General features: G+C 48.1%; 1 protein-coding gene across 1 annotated transcript; it reads right to left on the bottom strand.

The window, feature by feature from the left end:
- Positions 1-1,568: 1,568 nt before the first annotated feature.
- rpia (ribose 5-phosphate isomerase A (ribose 5-phosphate epimerase)) lies at positions 1,569-19,529 on the bottom strand. The gene is made up of 9 exons (XM_055911909.1): positions 19,261-19,529; positions 16,235-16,295; positions 16,023-16,078; positions 15,869-15,928; positions 13,036-13,100; positions 6,364-6,432; positions 3,258-3,399; positions 2,381-2,480; positions 1,569-2,120 (listed from the first exon to the last, which is right to left on the bottom strand). Exons 1-9 carry the CDS (start codon positions 19,315-19,317, stop codon positions 2,023-2,025), a joined length of 708 nt encoding a protein of 235 aa, XP_055767884.1. The 5' UTR covers positions 19,318-19,529; the 3' UTR covers positions 1,569-2,022.
- Between the last annotated feature and the right edge of the window lie 2,902 nt (positions 19,530-22,431).

The raw sequence follows: 22,431 nt of genomic DNA, 5'->3' as shown, positions 1-22,431 counted from the left end.
GACACGCCTCCATTAATACAGTGTATCTGTAGACACACCTCCATTAATACAGTGTATCTGTAGACACGCCTCCTCCACACCTTCATTAATACAGTGTATCTGTAGACACGCCTCCTCCACACCTTCATTAATATGGTGTATCTGTAGACACGCCTCCTCCACACCTCCATTAATACAGTGTATCTGTAGACACGCCTCCTCCACACCTTCATTAATATGGTGTATCTGTAGACACGCCTCCTCCACACCTTCATTAATATGGTGTATCTGTAGACACGCCTCCTCCACACCTTCATTAATATGGTGTATCTGTAGACACGCCTCCACCACACCTTCATTAATATGGTGTATCTGTAGACACGCCTCCTCCACACCATTTATATGGTGTATCTGTAGACACGCCTCCACCACACCTCCAGTAATATGGTGTATCTGTAGACACGCCTCCTCCACACCTTCATTAATTTATTAGATCTCCACCCCCAATGAATAACATCTAATGAACATCCAATCAAATGGCTACCCAGTCTATTTGCTTTTCCAACCCCCCCTTACACTGTTGCTACTGTTATCTATGCATAGTCACTTTAATAACTACCTACATATTACCTCAACTGGTACCCCCTGTATAGCCTCACTATTGTTATTTTACTGCTGCTCTTTAATTATTTGTTACTTTGATTTCTTATTATTTTGGAAAAAATGTATTACGGGTATTTTTATACTGAATTGTTGGTTAACGGCTTGTAAGTAAGCATTTCCTGTTGTATTCGGCACATGTGAAATATATCATTTGGTTTGTATTGACCACTATTCCCGAGGAAAAACAATACAACGTGGATGTTTTGGAGTCTGATAACTCTGAGGACATTGGGAAAAAAGTGCTTGGGTACCGAGTAGACCGATACCCCATTACATTGATCCACGTTCCAACCTTGTTTAAGAGGCCATATCAAGACTAGGCAATGATTCCACTAATTGTAACCTTCTGCGATACTTTTATTTTGAAGGCGAACCGCAAATTCTACTATTGTAATTCATTCTTATTGTTCCTAGCTTCACAACCCGGTCCAGCCCCACTAGCCAGATGAAGCTAGCTGGCTGCTTATAACGTTAGCCCTGTTAGCCAAAGCTAAGTAGCTAGTTATTTTCATGAACTGAAGTTCAGGTGCAATAGGCGAACAACAAGTGGCTATCTAGCTAATACTTACTCTCAAGGTTTCCTAAATCATTACTAAGCGTATTGAAAATGCCTGCAGTTCCAGGCTGGTTGCATTGGCGCTAGCCGGGTACCAAGCTAAAGCGACCCCAGAAGCTGCTATTAACAGCAACGATATTGGCCTTTTTTAAATCCTGCTCTTACGTCAAAATGCTCATACGGACGTTTTCCCATTCGTTCGAACAAATACTGCCTAATTACCAACGCGGTATTGTAAACGCGTCGTTAGCTTGTTCGTAGAATATTGTTTTAATACATTGCCACTGATGGTAGTGGTGGAGCTTGGCTGATACGTGACATTCAGCACACACACAACATTCATATACATGGAAAGACCCAAACGGCCATACATAGGCACCCATCAGGAATTTATTTAGAAGCACCAGTGCAGAAAGAATGTATTTCCTCATTTTTCAACTTATAAACATATAAAAAAAGGTAGAGCTTGTACATGCCAAGGTAGAGCTTGTACATGCCAAGGTAGAGGTTGTACATGCCATGGTAGAGGTTGTGAGGTCAATCTGTAGTTATACACCATTCACAATCTTGTCAGATCAGGCAGAGTCCATAGGTGATAGAATATTGGCTTCTTCCCCAATGGCACCCTATCCGCTACATAGGACCCTAACCTGATCATAACCCATAGGGCTCTGGTCAAAAGTAGTGCACTTTGTAAAGGATAGGGTGCCATTTGGACTCATTATATAAGGCACAGTGGTTGAGCTGGTGGTCCCTGAATACAACAGAAGGCTCTGTGGTTTAGATAGTGGTCCCAGACAGGGAGGTTGGTGGAAGGTGTCAGGTCAGTTGACTGGAGGGTCTCTCACACGAACACTACCATCCCCCATCCCAAAGTACACCCTCTCAGCCATCCCCACAAACAGACCTGTCTCTACCACACCTAGAGAGAAGAAGAGGGAGGAAGAGAGTTCACTGGAACAGATAGAACCATATTCACTGAAGAAACAGGAAGTTGACTAGCCACACTGTCTGTTATGATGACAGAAACAGGAAGTTGACTAGCCACACTGTCATGATGACAGAAACAGGAAGTTGACTAGCCACACTGTCTGTTATGATGACAGAAACAGGAAGTTGACTAGCCACACTGTTATGATGACAGAAACAGGAAGTTGTGTGTGTTCTGTAAACTGTGTGTACCTGGTATCATCTTTATAGCGGTATTGACCTCCTTCCAGTTCTGAGCGTGTTCAAACTTCCAGTCCAGAATGAAGTTACTGTTGTCTGTTACCACTGGACCCTGAGATGGGGGGGGGACCAATCACATTAGTTACATTGACATGTCGGTCATTTAGCAGACGCTCTTATCCAGAGACTGAACGGTAGTGAGTGGATTTCTAAGTTTTTGTATTTCTACGTGCTGGTCCCCCATGGGAATTGAACCCACACCCCTGTGGTTGCAAGCACCATGCTCTACCACAACACTAAATCTCAGAGGGAGACGAATCAGAACAGCCGCTAGAGGACAGGAAGACCAATCAAAACCCTCTGCCTCTCACAGAGTAAGTGTAACCATCTCAACTTCCTTGCTGCAGTAATGTGTTACTCAACCTCCATTAGTGCAGTGGTTCACTTAGGTCATTTGTTGTGTATTATAGAGAATATAAAATGTCCAGAAATGTAACCAACTCACGCAGTACCTTCAACAGACCATAATAAATTGCATTCCGTTTCGATCGCTATTGAAATGTTTCTGTCGAGGCCAGAAGGAACAATGGAAGGTTTTAAACAAAGCCACTCCATCTTAGAGAAGTGATTAAATCAAAAGGAGCAGAGAGCATGCCACTCCATCTTAGAGAAGTGATTAAATCAAAAGGAGCAGAGAGCATGCCACTCCATCTTAGAGAAGTGATTAAATCAAAAGGAGCAGAGAGCATGCCACTCCATCTTAGAGAAGTGATTAAATCAAATGGAGCAGAGAGCATGCCACTCCATCTTAGAGAAGTGATTAAATCAAAAGGAGCAGAGAGCAGGAGGAGGAGGATGGTGTAATGAACAGGAAGAGGAAGTGACTCACAGCTTTACTGACGGCCATACGGAGTACTGCCTCCCCTCCGAAGCGCTTGGCTATAGCCCTGGAGACGGGGACGTAGGCCATAGGGATCACCTCAATGGGAACACCCTTCTTCCACTGCTGGCCCAGGACCGAGGAGTCCTTCCTGTAGGGGGGGGCTTGTGAACTTCAACCTTTAGGCTAGTGTATGTTAATTTGTATTTAAAACCTGTATGATACTTAGCCAAAGTAAACAAGTCGATAAACCAACCAATCCGCTATTTGAGGAGACTACGGAACGCCTTTCGTGGTCAAAGTGTTCTGACGTGTTGACCAATCAGGACCTGAATATGACTGCGCGTCACATAATTTAACACGTTCATACATTTTTTACGTAGTTATTACACATTGATTACCCTATCACTCGTATTTCATATGTGACAACGATTCATCGATACGTATGCTATGATGCTGGTAAAGTTGTCTCGCGCACCTACAGTGCTGGTCATGGAAAAGCAGCTAGCTCACGGAGGCAAACCGTGATCTTCCCCAAAAGCAAAACGACATCCGTTTCAGTAACTATAATAGCTAGCTGACTATATAGCTAGGTGTCATCTGAAATAGAACCATGTCATTGACAGTGATGGAAATTAAATACAAATAGTAGAATAAGCCATAATTGAATAGATCTAAACGAGGTTGGAATGTTATAAAAATCAAAAAGACAATTAGTTAATTTGACAAATCTGTTGAAATCCCACTGTATGTATTGTACTTTAGAGCTGCATTGGGGGCCATACTTATTTCACGGTACAGCCTCACCCCATGTCATTGATCCACAGGTATCAGGCTACTCAGTGACACCCAGAGAACATTAGCTCTTACCGCGGGACTCTGAAACCACTGATTTGAGCCTCGTGTAATTGTACCAGTCGACCTACTGTGTGTATTGAACACTGTTCCAGAGGAAATACGATACAACGTGGATGTTTTGGAGTATCATAACTCTGATGACATTGGGTAAAAATATATTGGGTACTGAGTAGACTGATACCCCATTTCATTGATCCCCAAACCTTAGGCAAAGCTGTCCAGTGCAATATGACTGTCAATACACCCAATAGGCTGACTGGGGAGGCCACAGTCCCACGATAAGAGCTACAACGCTAGTATTTGTGCAAACTCTTTCGTTGTGTTCTGTGTCTCCTAGTAGACTGACACCCCATTTCATTGCTTCACATTCCAACCTTGTTTAACATGATCTAGTCTAACTATGGCGTGAGTCCACCAATTAAAACCTCCTGCATCACTTTCAACGAGGTACTTCTATTTAGAAGGCACACCGCAAATTCCACTATTGTGCCTAATCTTTATTGTGGCTAGCTTCACAACACAACCTGGTCCGGTCGAGCTTCACGATGCTCCCCGTATGTAGCCACGTTATTACCCGGTACCCCCCGTATGTAGCCACGCTATTACCCGGTACCCCCCGTATGTAGCCACGCTATTACCCGGTACCCCCCGTATGTAGCCACGCTATTACCCGGTACCCCCCGTATGTAGCCACGCTATTACCCGGTACCCCCCGTATGTAGCCACGCTATTACCCGGTACCCCCCGTATGTAGCCACGCTATTACCCGGTACCCCCCGTATGTAGCCACGCTATTACCCGGTACCCCCCGTATGTAGCCACGCTATTACCCGGTACCCCCCGTATGTAGCCACGCTATTACCCGGTACCCCCCGTATGTAGCCACGCTATTACCCGGTACCCCCCGTATGCAGCCACGCTATTACCCGGTACCCCCTGTATGTAGCCACGCTATTACCCGGTACCCCCTGTATGTAGCCACGCTATTACCCGGTACCCCCTGTATGTAGCCACGCTATTACCCGGTACCCCCTGTATGTAGCCACGCTATTACCCGGTACCCCCTGTATGTAGCCACGCTATTACCCGGTACTTCCCGTATATATAGCCACGCTATTACCCGGTACTCCCCGTATGTAGCCACGCTATTACCCGGTACTTCCCGTATATATAGCCACGCTATTACCCGGTACTTCCCGTATATATAGCCACGTTATTACCCGGTACTTCCCGTATATATAGCCACGTTATTACCCGGTACTTCCCGTATATAGCCACGTTATTACCCGGGACTTCCCGTATATAGCCACGTTATTACCCGGGACTTCCCGTATATAGCCACGCTATTACCCGGTACCCCCTGTATGTAGCCACGCTATTACCCGGTACCCCCTGTATGTAGCCACGCTATTACCCGGTACCCCCCGTATGTAGCCACGCTATTACCCGGTACTCCCCGTATGTAGCCATGTTATTACCTGGTACCCCCCGTATGTAGCCATGTTATTACCTGGTACTTCCTGTATATAGCCATGTTATTACCTGGTACTTCCTGTATATAGCCATGTTATTACCTGGTACTTCCTGTATATAGCCATGTTATTACCTGGTACTCCCTGTATATAACCATGTTATTACCTGGTACTTCCTGTATATAGCCATGTTATTACCCGGTACTTCCTGTATATAGCCATGTTATTACCTGGTACTCCCTGTATATAGCCATGTTATTACCTGGTACTCCCTGTATATAGCCATGTTATTACCTGGTACTTCCTGTATATAACCATGGTATTACCTGGAACTTCCTATATATAGCCATGTTATTACCTGGTACTTCCTGTATATAGCCATGTTATTACCTGGAACTTCCTGTATATAGCCATGGTATTACCTGGTACTTCCTGTATATAGCCATGTTATTACCTGGTACTTCCTGTATATAGCCATGGTATTACCTGGTACTCCCTGTATATAGCCATGTTATTACCTGGTACTTCCTGTATATAGCCATGGTATTACCTGGTACTTCCTGTATATAGCCATGGTATTACCTGGTACTTCCTGTATATAGCCATGGTATTTGTACACTATTGTTTTTCGTTATTCACTGCATTTATTCCTTGTGTCAGTTTCTATTGTATATTTTAGTATCTTTATCTCTGCATTATTGGAAAAGGACCCGTAAGTCAGCATTTGCCGGTTAGTCTACACGTTGTTTACGATGCATGTGACTAACTTAAGAACACAGACCCACCTGAAGTCAGCGATGACGATGAAGTGTTTGGCACAGCCTGCTACGATCTTCTCCTGAGTCAGACAGCCTCTATTATGAGACGGCAAGAGAGATAACTAGTCAGACAGCCTCTATTATGAGACGGAAAGAGAGATAACTAGTCAGACAGCCTCTATTATGAGACGGAAAGAGAGATAACTAGTCAGACAGCCTCTATTATGAGACGGAAAGAGAGATAACTAGTCAGACAGCCTCTATTATGAGACGGAAAGAGAGATAACTAGTCAGACAGCCTCTATTATGAGACGGAAAGAGAGATAACTAGTCAGACAGCCTCTATTATGAGACGGAAAGAGAGATAACTAGTCAGACAGCCTCTATTATGAGACGGAAAGAGAGATAACTAGTCAGACAGCCTCTATTATGAGACGGAAAGAGAGATAACTAGTCAGACAGCCTCTATTATGAGACGGAAAGAGAGATAACTAGTCAGACAGCCTCTATTATGAGACGGAAAGAGAGATAACTAGTCAGACAGCCTCTATTATGAGACGGAAAGAGAGATAACTAGTCAGACAGCCTCTATTATGAGACGGAAAGAGAGATAACTAGTCAGACAGCCTCTATTATAGTCAGGGAGCTTAACAGCATGGATAGTAACAGGCTAGTCTAGAACCTGACTGCATGGATAGTAACAGGCTAGTCTAGAACCTGACTGCATGGATAGTATCAGGCTAGTCTAGAACCTGACAGCATGGATAGTAACAGGCTAGTCTAGAACCTGACAGCATGGATAGTAACAGGCTAGTCTAGAACCTGACTGCATGGATAGTAACAGGCTAGTCTAGAACCTGACAGCATGGATAGTAACAGGCTAGTCTAGAACCTGACAGCATGGATAGTAACAGGCTAGTCTAGAACCTGACTGCATGGATAGTATCAGGCTAGTCTAGAACCTGACTGCATGGATAGTAACAGGCTAGTCTAGAACCTGACAGCATGGATAGTAACAGGCTAGTCTAGAACCTGACAGCATGGATAGTAACAGGCTAGTCTAGAACCTGACTGCATGGATAGTATCAGGCTAGTCTAGAACCTGACTGCATGGATAGTATCAGGCTAGTCTAGAACCTGACTGCATGGATAGTAACAGGCTAGTCTAGAACCTGACAGCATGGATAGTAACGGGCTAGTCTAGAACCTGACAGCATGGATAGTAACGGGCTAGTCTAGAACCTGACAGCATGGATAGTAACAGGCTAGTCTAGAACCTGACTGTAGTCAGGGAGCCTAACAGCATGGATAGTAACAGGCTAGTCTAGAACCTGACAGCATGGATAGTAACAGGCTAGTCTAGAACCTGACTGTAGTCAGGGAGCCTAACAGCATGGATAGTAACAGGCTAGTCTAGAACCTGACAGCATGGATAGTAACAGGCTAGTCTAGAACCTGACAGCATGGATAGTAACAGGCTAGTCTAGAACCTGACTGTAGTCAGGGAGCCTAACAGCATGGATAGTAACAGGCTAGTCTAGAACCTGACAGCATGGATAGTAACAGGCTAGTCTAGAACCTGACTGTAGTCAGGGAGCCTAACAGCATGGATAGTAACAGGCTAGTCTAGAACCTGACAGCATGGATAGTAACGGGCTAGTCTAGAACCTGACAGCATGGATAGTGACGGGCTAGTCTAGAACCTGACAGTATGGATAGTAACAGGCTAGTCTAGAACCTGACAGCATGGATAGTAACAGGCTAGTCTAGAACCTGACAGCATGGATAGTAACAGGCTAGTCTAGAACCTGACAGCATGGATAGTAACAGGCTAGTCTAGAACCTGACAGCATGGATAGTAACAGGCTAGTCTAGAACCTGACTGTAGTCAGGGAGCCTAACAGCATGGATAGTAACAGGCTAGTCTAGAACCTGGCTGTAGTCAGGGAGCATAACAGCATGGATAGTAACAGGCTAGTCTAGAACCTGACAGCATGGATAGTAACAGGCTAGTCTAGAACCTGATAGCATGGATAGTAACAGGCTAGTCTAGAACCTGACAGCATGGATAGTAACAGGCAAGTCTAGAACCTGACTGTAGTCAGGGAGCCTGACAGCATGGATAGTAACGGACTAGTCTAGAACCTGGCTGTAGTCAGGGAGCCTGACAGCATGGATAGTAACGGGCTAGTCTAGAACCTGACAGCATGGATAGTAACAGGCTAGTCTAGACCTGACAGCATGGATAGTAACAGGCTAGTCTAGAACCTGACTGTAGTCAGGGAGCCTGACAGCATGGATAGTAACGGAATAGTCTAGAACCTGACTGTAGTCAGGGAGGCTGACAGCATGGATAGTAACAGGCTAGTCTAGAACCTGACAGTAGTCAGGGAGCCTGACAGCATGGATAGTAACAGACTAGTCTAGAACCTGACTGTAGTCAGGGAGCCTGACAGCATGGATAGTAACGGACTAGTCTAGAACCTGGCTGTAGTCAGGGAGCCTGACAGCATGGATAGTAACGGGCTAGTCTAGAACCTGACTCTAGTCAGGGAGCCTGACAGCTTGGATAGTAACGGACTAGTCTAGAACCTGACAGCATGGATAGTAACGGACTAGTCTAGAACCTGACAGCATGGATAGTAACGGACTAGTCTAGAACCTGACAGCATGGATAGTAACAGGCTAGTCTAGAACCTGACAGCATGGATAGTAACAGGCTAGTCTAGAACCTGACTGTAGACAGGGAGCCTGACAGCATGGATAGTAACGGACTAGTCTAGAACCTGACAGCATGGATAGTAACAGGCTAGTCTAGAACCTGACTAGTCAGGGAGCCTGACAGCATGGATAGTAACGGACTAGTCTAGAACCTGGCTGTAGTCAGGGAGCCTGACAGCATGATAGTAACGGGCTAGTCTAGAACCTGACAGCATGGATAGTAACAGGCTAGTCTAGAACCTGACTGTAGTCAGGGAGCCTGACAGCATGGATAGTAACGGACAAGTCTAGAACCTGACTGTAGTCAGGGAGCCTGACAGCATGGATAGTAACGGACTAGTCTAGAACCTGACAGCATGGATAGTAACGGACTAGTCTAGAACCTGACAGCATGGATAGTAACGGACTAGTCTAGAACCTGACAGCATGGATAGTAACAGGCTAGTCTAGAACCTGACAGCATGGATAGTAACAGGCTAGTCTAGAACCTGACTGTAGACAGGGAGCCTGACAGCATGGATAGTAACGGACTAGTCTAGAACCTGACAGCATGGATAGTAACGGGCTAGTCTAGAACCTGACAGCATGGATAGTAACGGGCTAGTCTAGAACCTGACAGCATGGATAGTAACGGGCTAGTCTAGAACCTGACAGCATGGATAGTAACGGGCTAGTCTAGAACCTGACAGCATGGATAGTAACGGGCTAGTCTAGAACCTGACAGCATGGATAGTAACAGGCTAGTCTAGAACCTGACAGCATGGATAGTAACAGGCTAGTCTAGAACCTGACAGCATGGATAGTAACGGGCTAGTCTAGAACCTGACAGCATGGATAGTAACAGGCTAGTCTAGAACCTGACAGCATGGATAGTAACAGGCTAGTCTAGAACCTGACAGCATGGATAGTAACAGGCTAGTCTAGAACCTGACTGTAGTCAGGGAGCCTGACAGCATGGATAGTAATGGACTAGTCTAGAACCTGACTGTAGTCAGGGAGCCTGTCAGCATGGATAGTAACAGGCTAGTCTAGAACCTGACAGCATGGATAGTAACGGGCTAGTCTAGAACCTGACAGCATGGATAGTAACGGGCTAGTCTAGAACCTGACAGCATGGATAGTAACGGGCTAGTCTAGAACCTGACAGCATGGATAGTAACAGGCTAGTCTAGAACCTGACAGCATGGATAGTAACGGGCTAGTCTAGAACCTGACAGCATGGATAGTAACGGGCTAGTCTAGAACCTGACAGCATGGATAGTAACAGGCTAGTCTAGAACCTGACTGTAGTCAGGGAGCCTGACAGCATGGATAGTAATGGACTAGTCTAGAACCTGACTGTAGTCAGGGAGCCTGTCAGCATGGATAGTAACAGGCTAGTCTAGAACCTGACAGCATGGATAGTAACGGGCTAGTCTAGAACCTGACAGCATGGATAGTAACGGGCTAGTCTAGAACCTGACAGCATGGATAGTAACGGGCTAGTCTAGAACCTGACAGCATGGATAGTAACAGGCTAGTCTAGAACCTGACAGCATGGATAGTAACAGGCTAGTCTAGAACCTGACAGCATGGATAGTAACGGGCTAGTCTAGAACCTGACAGCATGGATAGTAACAGGCTAGTCTAGAACCTGACAGCATGGATAGTAACAGGCTAGTCTAGAACCTGACAGCATGGATAGTAACAGGCTAGTCTAGAACCTGACTGTAGTCAGGGAGCCTGACAGCATGGATAGTAATGGACTAGTCTAGAACCTGACTGTAGTCAGGGAGCCTGTCAGCATGGATAGTAACAGGCTAGTCTAGAACCTGACAGCATGGATAGTAACAGGCTAGTCTAGAACCTGACAGCATGGATAGTAACAGGCTAGTCTAGAACCTGACAGCATGGATAGTAACAGGCTAGTCTAGAACCTGACAGCATGGATAGTAACGGACTAGTCTAGAACCTGACAGCATGGATAGTAACGGACTAGTCTAGAACCTGACAGCATGGATAGTAACGGACTAGTCTAGAACCTGACAGCATGGATAGTAACAGGCTAGTCTAGAACCTGACAGCATGGATAGTAACAGGCTAGTCTAGAACCTGACTGTAGACAGGGAGCCTGACAGCATGGATAGTAACGGACTAGTCTAGAACCTGACAGCATGGATAGTAACGGGCTAGTCTAGAACCTGACAGCATGGATAGTAACGGGCTAGTCTAGAACCTGACAGCATGGATAGTAACGGGCTAGTCTAGAACCTGACAGCATGGATAGTAACGGGCTAGTCTAGAACCTGACAGCATGGATAGTAACGGGCTAGTCTAGAACCTGACAGCATGGATAGTAACAGGCTAGTCTAGAACCTGACAGCATGGATAGTAACAGGCTAGTCTAGAACCTGACAGCATGGATAGTAACGGGCTAGTCTAGAACCTGACAGCATGGATAGTAACAGGCTAGTCTAGAACCTGACAGCATGGATAGTAACAGGCTAGTCTAGAACCTGACAGCATGGATAGTAACAGGCTAGTCTAGAACCTGACTGTAGTCAGGGAGCCTGACAGCATGGATAGTAATGGACTAGTCTAGAACCTGACTGTAGTCAGGGAGCCTGTCAGCATGGATAGTAACAGGCTAGTCTAGAACCTGACAGCATGGATAGTAACGGGCTAGTCTAGAACCTGACAGCATGGATAGTAACGGGCTAGTCTAGAACCTGACAGCATGGATAGTAACGGGCTAGTCTAGAACCTGACAGCATGGATAGTAACAGGCTAGTCTAGAACCTGACAGCATGGATAGTAACGGGCTAGTCTAGAACCTGACAGCATGGATAGTAACGGGCTAGTCTAGAACCTGACAGCATGGATAGTAACAGGCTAGTCTAGAACCTGACTGTAGTCAGGGAGCCTGACAGCATGGATAGTAATGGACTAGTCTAGAACCTGACTGTAGTCAGGGAGCCTGTCAGCATGGATAGTAACAGGCTAGTCTAGAACCTGACAGCATGGATAGTAACGGGCTAGTCTAGAACCTGACAGCATGGATAGTAACGGGCTAGTCTAGAACCTGACAGCATGGATAGTAACGGGCTAGTCTAGAACCTGACAGCATGGATAGTAACAGGCTAGTCTAGAACCTGACAGCATGGATAGTAACAGGCTAGTCTAGAACCTGACAGCATGGATAGTAACGGGCTAGTCTAGAACCTGACAGCATGGATAGTAACAGGCTAGTCTAGAACCTGACAGCATGGATAGTAACAGGCTAGTCTAGAACCTGACAGCATGGATAGTAACAGGCTAGTCTAGAACCTGACTGTAGTCAGGGAGCCTGACAGCATGGATAGTAATGGACTAGTCTAGAACCTGACTGTAGTCAGGGAGCCTGTCAGCATGGATAGTAACAGGCTAGTCTAGAACCTGACAGCATGGATAGTAACAGGCTAGTCTAGAACCTGACAGCATGGATAGTAACAGGCTAGTCTAGAACCTGACAGCATGGATAGTAACAGGCTAGTCTAGAACCTGACAGCATGGATAGTAACAGGCTAGTCTAGAACCTGACAGCATGGATAGTAACAGGCTAGTCTAGAACCTGACTGTAGTCAGGGAGCCTGACAGCATGGATAGTAATGGACTAGTCTAGAACCTGACTGTAGTCAGGGAGCCTGTCAGCATGGATAGTAACAGGCTAGTCTAGAACCTGACAGCATGGATAGTAACAGGCTAGTCTAGAACCTGACAGCATGGATAGTAACAGGCTAGTCTAGAACCTGACAGCATGGATAGTAACAGGCTAGTCTAGAACCTGACAGCATGGATAGTAACAGGCTAGTCTAGAACCTGACAGCATGGATAGTAACAGGCTAGTCTAGAACCTGACAGCATGGATAGTAACAGGCTAGTCTAGAACCTGACAGCATGGATAGTAACAGGCTAGTCTAGAACCTGACTAGTCTGGTGAATAAGACAGAAGCTTCTTACCCTCCTCCTTTGATGAGTGTGAGAGCTGCATCCACCTCGTCCGCCCCGTCGATGGCCACATCCAGCTGGGAGGAGGTTAGAGGTCAAACAGCAGACACACGGGCCACGTTACAGTTCAGAAATATGCATTTTCACCTGCTTTTTATATTGTGTTTTTTGCTTCAATAGAGTGATCAGGGACATGCAACTAGTTTTCCTTCAGAAAATACATCGTTGCAACACATTAGGCTGAAAACAGCTTCATTTTCATCAGATGACAACAAAGTGTAATGATATTTGTCTGACAGACAAAAAAGTAGATGAGCTTACAATGAAAAAGCAAGGAATTATTTGCTAAAACGATGCATGGCCAACATATTTATAATGTTTAGACCTACCACAGGAAGAATGTAGGCAGCTACAGCTAAACAGGAGAAAAATAGTCTGGCTACACTGAGAAAGGTATCCCCATATCAGTCAGAGCGCTGCCTGCCGACAACCACACGGCCCCCGACAACCACACGGCCCCCGACAACCACACGGCCCCCGACAACCACACGGCCCCCGACAACCACACGGCCCCCCCCCCGATACCGCCGACAACTACACGACCCCCCCCCCCCCCCCCCCCCCGATACCGCCGACAACTACACGACCCCCCCCCCCGATACCGCCGACAACTACACGACCCCCCCCCCCGATACCGCCGACAACTACACGACCCCCCCCGATACCGCCGACAACTACACGACCCCCCCCCCCCCCGATACCGCCGACAACTACACGACCCCCCCCCCCCCCCCGATACCGCCGACAACTACACGACCCCCCCCCCCCGATACCGCCGACAACTACACGACCCCCCCCCCCCCGATACCGCCGACAACTACACGACCCCCCCCCCCCCCGATACCGCCGACAACTACACGACCCCCCCCCCCGATACCGCCGACAACTACACGACCCCCCCCCCCGATACCGCCGACAACTACACGACCCCCCCCCCCGATACCGCCGACAACTACACGACCCCCCCCCCGATACCGCCGACAACTACACGACCCCCCCCCGATACCGCCGACAACTACACGACCCCCCCCCCGATACCGCCGACAACTACACGACCCCCCCCCCGATACCGCCGACAACTACACGACCCCCCCCCCCGATACCGCCGACAACTACACGGCCCCCCCCCGATACCGCCGACAACTACACGGCCCCCCCGATACCGCCGACAACTACACGGCCCCCCCGATACCGCCGACAACTACACGGCCCCCCCGATACCGCCGACAACCACACGGCCCCCGACAACCACACGGCCCCCGACAACCACACGGCCCCCGACAACCACACGACCCCCCCCCCCGATACCGCCGACAACTACACGACCCCCCCCCCGATACCGCCGACAACTACACGACCCCCCCCCGATACCGCCGACAACTACACGACCCCCCCCCCCCCCGATACCGCCGACAACTACACGACCCCCCACCCCCCGATACCGCCGACAACTACACGACCCCCCCCGATACCGCCGACAACTACACGACCCCCCCCCCCCCCCCCGATACCGCCGACAACTACACGACCCCCCCCCCCCCGATACCGCCGACAACTACACGACCCCCCCCCCCCCCCCGATACCGCCGACAACTACACGACCCCCCCCCCCCCCGATACCGCCGACAACTACACGACCCCCCCCCCCCCCGATACCGCCGACAACTACACGACCCCCCCCCCCCCGATACCGCCGACAACTACACGACCCCCCCCCCCCCCGATACCGCCGACAACTACACGACCCCCCCCCCCCCGATACCGCCGACAACTACACGACCCCCCCCCCCCCCCGATACCGCCGACAACTACACGACCCCCCCCCCCCCCGATACCGCCGACAACTACACGACCCCCCCCCCCCGATACCGCCGACAACTACACGACCCCCCCCCCCCGATACCGCCGACAACTACACGACCCCCCCCCGATACCGCCGACAACTACACGACCCCCCCCCGATACCGCCGACAACTACACGACCCCCCCCCCCCGATACCGCCGACAACTACACGACCCCCCCCCCCCGATACCGCCGACAACTACACGGCCCCCCCGATACCGCCGACAACTACACGGCCCCCCCGATACCGCCGACAACTACACGGCCCCCCCGATACCGCCGACAACTACACGGCCCCCCCGATACCGCCGACAACTACACGGCCCCCCCGATACCGCCGACAACTACACGGCCCCCCCGATACCGCCGACAACTACACGGCCCCCCCGATACCGCCGACAACTACACGGCCCCCCCGATACCGCCGACAACTACACGGCCCCCCCGATACCGCCGACAACTACACGGCCCCCCCGATACCGCCGACAACTACACGGCCCCCCCGATACCGCCGACAACTACACGGCCCCCCCGATACCGCCGACAACTACACGGCCCCCCCGATACCGCCGACAACTACACGGCCCCCCCGATACCGCCGACAACTACACGGCCCCCCCGATACCGCCGACAACTACACGGCCCCCCCGATACCGCCGACAACTACACGGCCCCCCCGATACCGCCGACAACTACACGGCCCCCCCGATACCGCCGACAACTACACGGCCCCCCCGATACCGCCGACAACTACACGGCCCCCCCGATACCGCCGACAACTACACGGCCCCCCCGATACCGCCGACAACCCCACGACCCCCCCGATACCGCCGACAACCCCACGACCCCCCCGATACTACGACCCGCGACTGAAACATTGTAAATAGCATGGGAACACATAAAGAGCCGTTAAGGTTGTTTCTAGCTGAAGACAGACTGTACCTCTGGGTGTCTGTCCAGATCCGATAGGGTTAAACCATGCTGCAGAATCAACTGACGAGCCTGGAGTTGAGGAGGGAGAGGATAAGGCACAAAGGAACTGGAGCTGTATATGTTGTCTATGTGTGTTTGTTACATCACAGAGTGACAACTTCACCTGAAAGGAGGTGGGGACACACACGATGTTGAGGTTCTCCTGACGAACCCTCTCCGCTGGAACACACACACGTTAGATCACAGTGCCAAGTCATCTTAATGAGAGAACACAACATCGACCAGCCTACATTATGCCCTAATCCCCTTTGTGGACTAATAGAGTACTAGCTTCACTTGTTCTATAATCAACCGTTAGGCTACTGGTCTCCTCACCTAGTCTGTCTACAGCATACACAATGGTGGATCCACTGCCCACTCCGACCACCTGGTGGTTCTGGGATGGAAAGAAAGACGAGTAACAGTCAGTACATGTCACATAATGGTACAACACATTACCTTGGCACATGCTGGGAGATAATGTCTACAACTATGAAAGAACTGCACTTAGCTACACCGGTACCCTGGTCGGCTACACCGGTACCCTGGTCGGCTACACCGGTACCCTGGTCGGCTACACCGGTACCCTGGTCGGCTACACCGGTACCCTGGTCGGCTACACCGGTACCCTGGTCGGCTACACCGGTACCCTGGTCGGCTACACCGGTACCCTGGTCGGCTACACCGGTACCCTGGTCGGCTACACCGGTACCTTGGTCGGCTACAACGACAGGACGGCGCGTCACACAGAAGGACGGCGCGTCACACAGAAGGACAGTGAAGCGTTGCTTTGGTCACGTTGCCTTTCTATTCTCAACGTCCCTGTTTGGAGTTTGATGAAACCAAGTGTCACCAGAGATGATTAAAACAGATAAAGATGGAGTTAACAATCTGTAGCTAGAGTTTCACCAGATAATGAGATTTACCCAATTATTTATTGTATCCATTACTGGGAGTTACAGGTTGGCCTATACAGAACCTCAGATTTATCAACTAACCTCGTATTGGTGATACTATCTTCCTTCGAGTCCAGTTGCAGGGGGTGGCTCTAGGAAGAGTCTTGGTGGTTCCAAACTCCTTCCATTTAAAAATGGAGGCCACTGTTCTTGGGGACATTCAATGCTGCAGATATATTGTGGTACCCTTCCCCAGATCTGTGCCTCGACACAATCCTGTCTCGGAGCTCTACGCCTTTGACCTCATGGCTTGGTTTTTGCTCTGACATGCACTGTCAACTGTGGGACATTATATAGACAGGTGTTTGCCTTTTCAAATCATGTCCAATCCATTGCATTTACCACAGGTGGACTCCAATGAAGTTGTAGAAACATCTCAAGGATGACCAATGGAAACAGGATGCACCTGAGCTCAGTTTCAAGTCTCAAAGGGTCTGAATACTTATGTAAATAAGATGTTTTTATAAATTTGCAAAAATGTATAACCCTGTTTTCGCTTTGTCATTACGGGGTATTGTGATGTCATTACGGGGTATTGTGATGTCATTACGGGGTATTGTGATGTCATTACGGGGTATTGTGATGTCATTACGGGGTATTGTGATGTCATTACGGGGTATTGTGATTTCTGAAGAACAGAGGAAGATTGCAGTGAGCCTCCAACAAGCCTCCGGACAACAGAAGTTTTGTGTTTTGAAAGCCGGAGTAGAACACCAGTCGAAGGAGTCATTTCAGTGGTGACGACAGATGTTCAGGTTGAACACCTGAAGATAATTCTTGGTGTGGTTGGTGTCTGACCCTCTGGGTGAATGGAGAAAAAGAAGCCTGTCCGTCCTGTTTTTTTGCAATTACCTGCGCATGTGAAACCTGTTTATGTAAGATACGACGGACAAGCTTTCATCCCCAAACCACTGCAGTGTAAAAATTGTAAAGGATTTGGCCATGTTTTAAGTGTGTGCAGATGAACAGAGTATACTGAAGAACGGTGTGTAGAAGGACGACTGTGTTGCAACTGTAACGGAGGTGAAATGGCTAGCTAGTTAGCGGGTACGCGCTAGTAGCGTTTCAATCAGTTACGTCACTTGCTCTGAAACCTAGATGTAGTGTTGCCCCTTGCTCTGCAAGGGCCGCGGCTTTTGTGGAGCGATGGGTAACGACGCTTCGTGGGTGTCAGTTGTTGATGTGTGCAGAGGGTCCCTGGTTCGCGCCCGTGTCGGGGCGAGGGGACGGTTTAAAGTTATACTGTTACACAACTGTGGTGGGGGATCATGAACCCGAGTTCCTGGAGTGCCCTGTGAGAGTGAAGGACAACTTGGGTCAAAGGTAGAGCGGCCAATCAAATCTATGTAGAGGTGATCAAAAATAACAAGGGGTTGCAGTGAAGAGATGGTAGTGGATACCTTCTCTGTAGTAAAATGTTTGCTGCCAGACAAAAAAAGACACCCTGTGTGTTAAAACGGTGGACTTTGTTGCGTTCATTGCCATAGTTAAACTGTACAGCACAAGTCTCAAAGAAGTCAAAATTAGACATTGTGTCTACAGCAGAAAGGTTTTTACGTTGGAAGACATGCACAGGGTAGTGGCTCCTGAAGACCCACACCCCCAGGTTCCTCTTGAGCCTGTATAGGGATCAAATCGGTTATAATTTTAACAGGTAAGTCTGATTTATTGGAAGTTCAGTTTTTTGGGGGGGGTGGATCTTGTTTCCATCCCGCATAGTAGGTGGCAGGATGCACATTACTTTGTGGGATCGCCAATATACATCATAGAAGAAATCCACGTGTCTCGATCAATGAGAGAACATGGCGATTTACACATTGCTGGATTAACTCATGGAGGAATTAATTGTATTAACGGAGTATTTTCTAAATTCAAAAGCGCCACCTGCACACAGACATTTTAGACGATAGACGTCGAGTCGAGAACAAAGATCGTATACCATGTTAAGTTTGGTCGAAAATGATCTATGCTCCTGTAAGGCCCAGTAATGGTTAATACAACATATTTAGTTAATTGACATTATCTGGTAACAATTTGCAACTCTAGACTGATCACCTTAAATCACCTGAAGGTGAGCCAGTATTACCTCATCTTACAAAGCTAACTACCGTGGTGCCAAAGTTTACCAAGTTACCTGGCTGGCATAGAAACAAACTAAATAACTGCCTTTGCGCTTTCATCGCTGTTAGGAAAGTAGTCATGTCGAACTAAAAACGACAGGATTAAAATGTTGTTTGCTAGCTACTAGTAGCTAACTAGCCAGCTCCTATAGCTGTTGTACGGCTTCAGTAACTTGCACATGGCTTGACATTCACGTTGTAAACAGAGTATGCTAGCTACCATCCTAAAACAAGCCCCTGTAGTTAGCTCGCTATAGTAATGTCAATGCAATACCAACTATATTACCTGAACATGGTTATCCACCGCAGCGTAGCCTGCTAGTTTCTTCGCCTCTTCTGCCATGACGTCTCTGTGACCCTAAACAGACCCACTTGCCTCCGGTTCTGGGTGAACTGACCGCCTCCTGCAGAACTGTCCCGCTGCAACAACCTCCTTCAGAAAAAGCACAATGTGCTGCTAAAGAAGCGTAGTGTGTTGAGTTCGCTGGACTCATGTGCCACTTGACTAACGCGGTAAAAACTTCTTCTTCTTCTTCGGTGGGGTTTATCGGCGGTTGGCATCCAACGTTATGGTGCATGACCGCCACCTACTGTACTGGAGTGTGGGCCAGAGACATGAAGAAACGAAATCCTACCTGCAAGCCCCGTTGATCTTTAAAACGATACCATATTTGAGACTACATCTAATGACGTTCTACTCAATATACTCTTTAAACTAATTTATTGTATCACCCTTCTCCCTCATACTAGATCTCAGCCTCTCTCTTTTTTAACCTGCTCCTACCATCTCTACACTGTTCATATCAGGCTTTTAACCTGCTCCTGCCATCACTGTCCATATCAGGCTTTTAACCTGCCACCTCTGCACCATCACTGTCCATATCAGGCTTTTAACCTGCCACCTCTGCACCATCACTGTCCATATCAGGCTTTTAACCTGCCACCTCTGCACCATCACTGTCCATATCAGGCGTTTAACCTGCCATCTCTGCACCATCACTGTCCATATCAGGCGTTTAACCTGCCATCTCTGCACCATCACTGTCCATATCAGGCTTTTAACCTGCCATCTCTGCACCATCACTGTCCATATCAGGCTTTTAACCTGCCATCTCTGCACCATCACTGTCCATATCAGGCTTTTAACCTGCTCCTACCATCTCTGCACCATCACTGTCCATATCAGGCTTTTAACCTGCCATCTCTGCACCATCACTGTCCATATCAGGCTTTTAACCTGCCATCTCTGCACCATCACTGTCCATATCAGACGTTTAACCTGCTCCTACCATCTCTGCACCATCACTGTCTATATCCTACAGGGAGGAGGTGAGGGCCCTCGGAGTGTGGTGTCAGGAAAAAAACCTCACACTCAATGTCAACAAAACAAAGGAGATGATCGTGGACTTCAGGAAACAGCAGAGGGAGCACCCCCCTATCCACATCGACGGAACAGTAGTGGAGAGGGTAGAGAGTTTTAAGTTCCTCGACGTACACATCACGGACAAACTGAATTGGTCCACCCACACAGACAGCGTGGTGAAGAAGGCGCAACAGCGCCTCTTCAACCTCAGGAGGCTGGAGAAATTCACCTTGTCACCAAAAACACTCACAAACTTTTACAGATGCACAATCGAGAGCATCCTGTCGGGCTGCATCACCGCCTGGTACGGCAACTGCACCGCCCTCAACCGTAAGGCTCTCCAGAGGGTAGTGAGGTCTGCACAACGCATCACCGGGGGCAAACTACCTGCCCTCCAGGACACCTACACCACCCGATGTCACAGGAAGGCCAAAAAGATCATCAAGGACAACAACCACCCGAGCCACTGCCTGTTCACCCCGCTATCATCCAGAAGGTGAGGTCAGTACAGGTGCATCAAAGCTGGAACCGAGAGACTGAAAAACAGCTTCTATCTCAAGGCCATCAGACTGTTAAACAGCCACCACTAACATTGAGTGGCTGCTGCCAACATACAGACTTGGAATCATTGGCCACTTTAATAAATGGACTTAATAAAGGTATCACTAGTCACTTTAAATAACGCCACTTTATATAATGTTTACATACCCTACATTACTCATCTCATATGTATCTACTGTTCTCTATACCATCTTGCCTATGCCGCACGGCCATTGCTCATCCATATATTTATATGTATTTATTATTATTCCATTCCTTTACTTAGATTTGTTTGTATTAGGTATTTGTTGTGGAATTGTTAGATTACTTGTTAGATATTACTGCACGGTCAGAACTAGAAGCACAAGCATTTCGCTACACTCGCATTAACATCTGCTAACCATTTGACCAATCAAATTTGATTTGATTTATTGATGATCTTGGAGTGCACTATGGTGTTGAATGCTGAGCTGTAGTCAATGAATAGCATTCTCACGTAGGTGTTCCTTTTGTCCAGGTTGGAAAGGGCAGAGGGGCGTGCAATGGAGATCGCATCATCTGAGGATCTGTTGGGGCAGTATGCAAATCGGAGTGAGTCTAGGGTTTCTGGGATAATGGTGTTGATGTGAGCCATTACCAGCCTTCAAAGCACTTTATGGCTACAGACATGAGTGCTACGGGTCGGTAGTCATGTAGGCAGGTTGTCTTTGTGTTCTTGGGCACAGGGACTATGGTGGTGTCCTTGAAACATGTTGGTATTACAGACTCAGTCAGGGAGAGGTTGAAAATGTCAGTGAAGACACTTGCCAGTTGGTAAGAGCATGCTCGCAGTACACGTCCTGGTAATCCGTTTGGCTCTGCAGCCTTGTGTATGTTGACCTGGTTAAAGGTCTTACTCACATCGGCTACGGAGAGCGTGATCACACAGTCGTCCCCCATGCTTGCTTCAGCGTTGCTTGCCTTGAAGCGCGCATAGAAGTCATTTAGCTCGCCTGGTAGGCTTGTGCCACTTGGCAGCTCGGAGTTGTTTTTCTCTTTGTAGCCCATAATCGCAAACCCTGCCACATCCGACAAGCTTCAGAGCAGTAGGATTCAATCACTGCCCTTTGAGCCTTTTCAAAAAGCTCCCTGATCTTTTGTAGTTGAATCTGTGCTTGAAATTCAATACTTGACTGAGGGACCTTACAGATGTATGTATGGGGGACAGAGGAAGGGTTAGTCATAAAATAAATCATGCTAAACACTATTATTACACACAAAGTGAGTCCATGTAAGTTATGTGACTTGTTAAGCCACATCTTACTGAACTAATTATGCCGAAACAAAGGGGCGGAATACTTACACAACGGCTATATTTCAGTTAATTATTTGTTATTAATCTTTAAAAAAGTAAACATTTTCATCCACTTTCACAGAGTATTTTGTTGAATAAATTACAATTAAATCCATTTAATACCACGAACAAAAAATCTGAAGAAATCCAAGGGGTGTGAATACTTTTGAAAGGTACTGTAAATACACTCATATCTAACAACGACAAAAATAATGAGACTG

Source organism: Salvelinus fontinalis, unplaced genomic scaffold, assembly GCF_029448725.1.
Source record: "Salvelinus fontinalis isolate EN_2023a unplaced genomic scaffold, ASM2944872v1 scaffold_0105, whole genome shotgun sequence".
Lineage (NCBI taxonomy): Eukaryota > Metazoa > Chordata > Actinopteri > Salmoniformes > Salmonidae > Salvelinus > Salvelinus fontinalis.
Note: the sequence above shows the minus strand (reverse complement) of the source record. Positions and strands in the feature narration are given on the sequence as shown.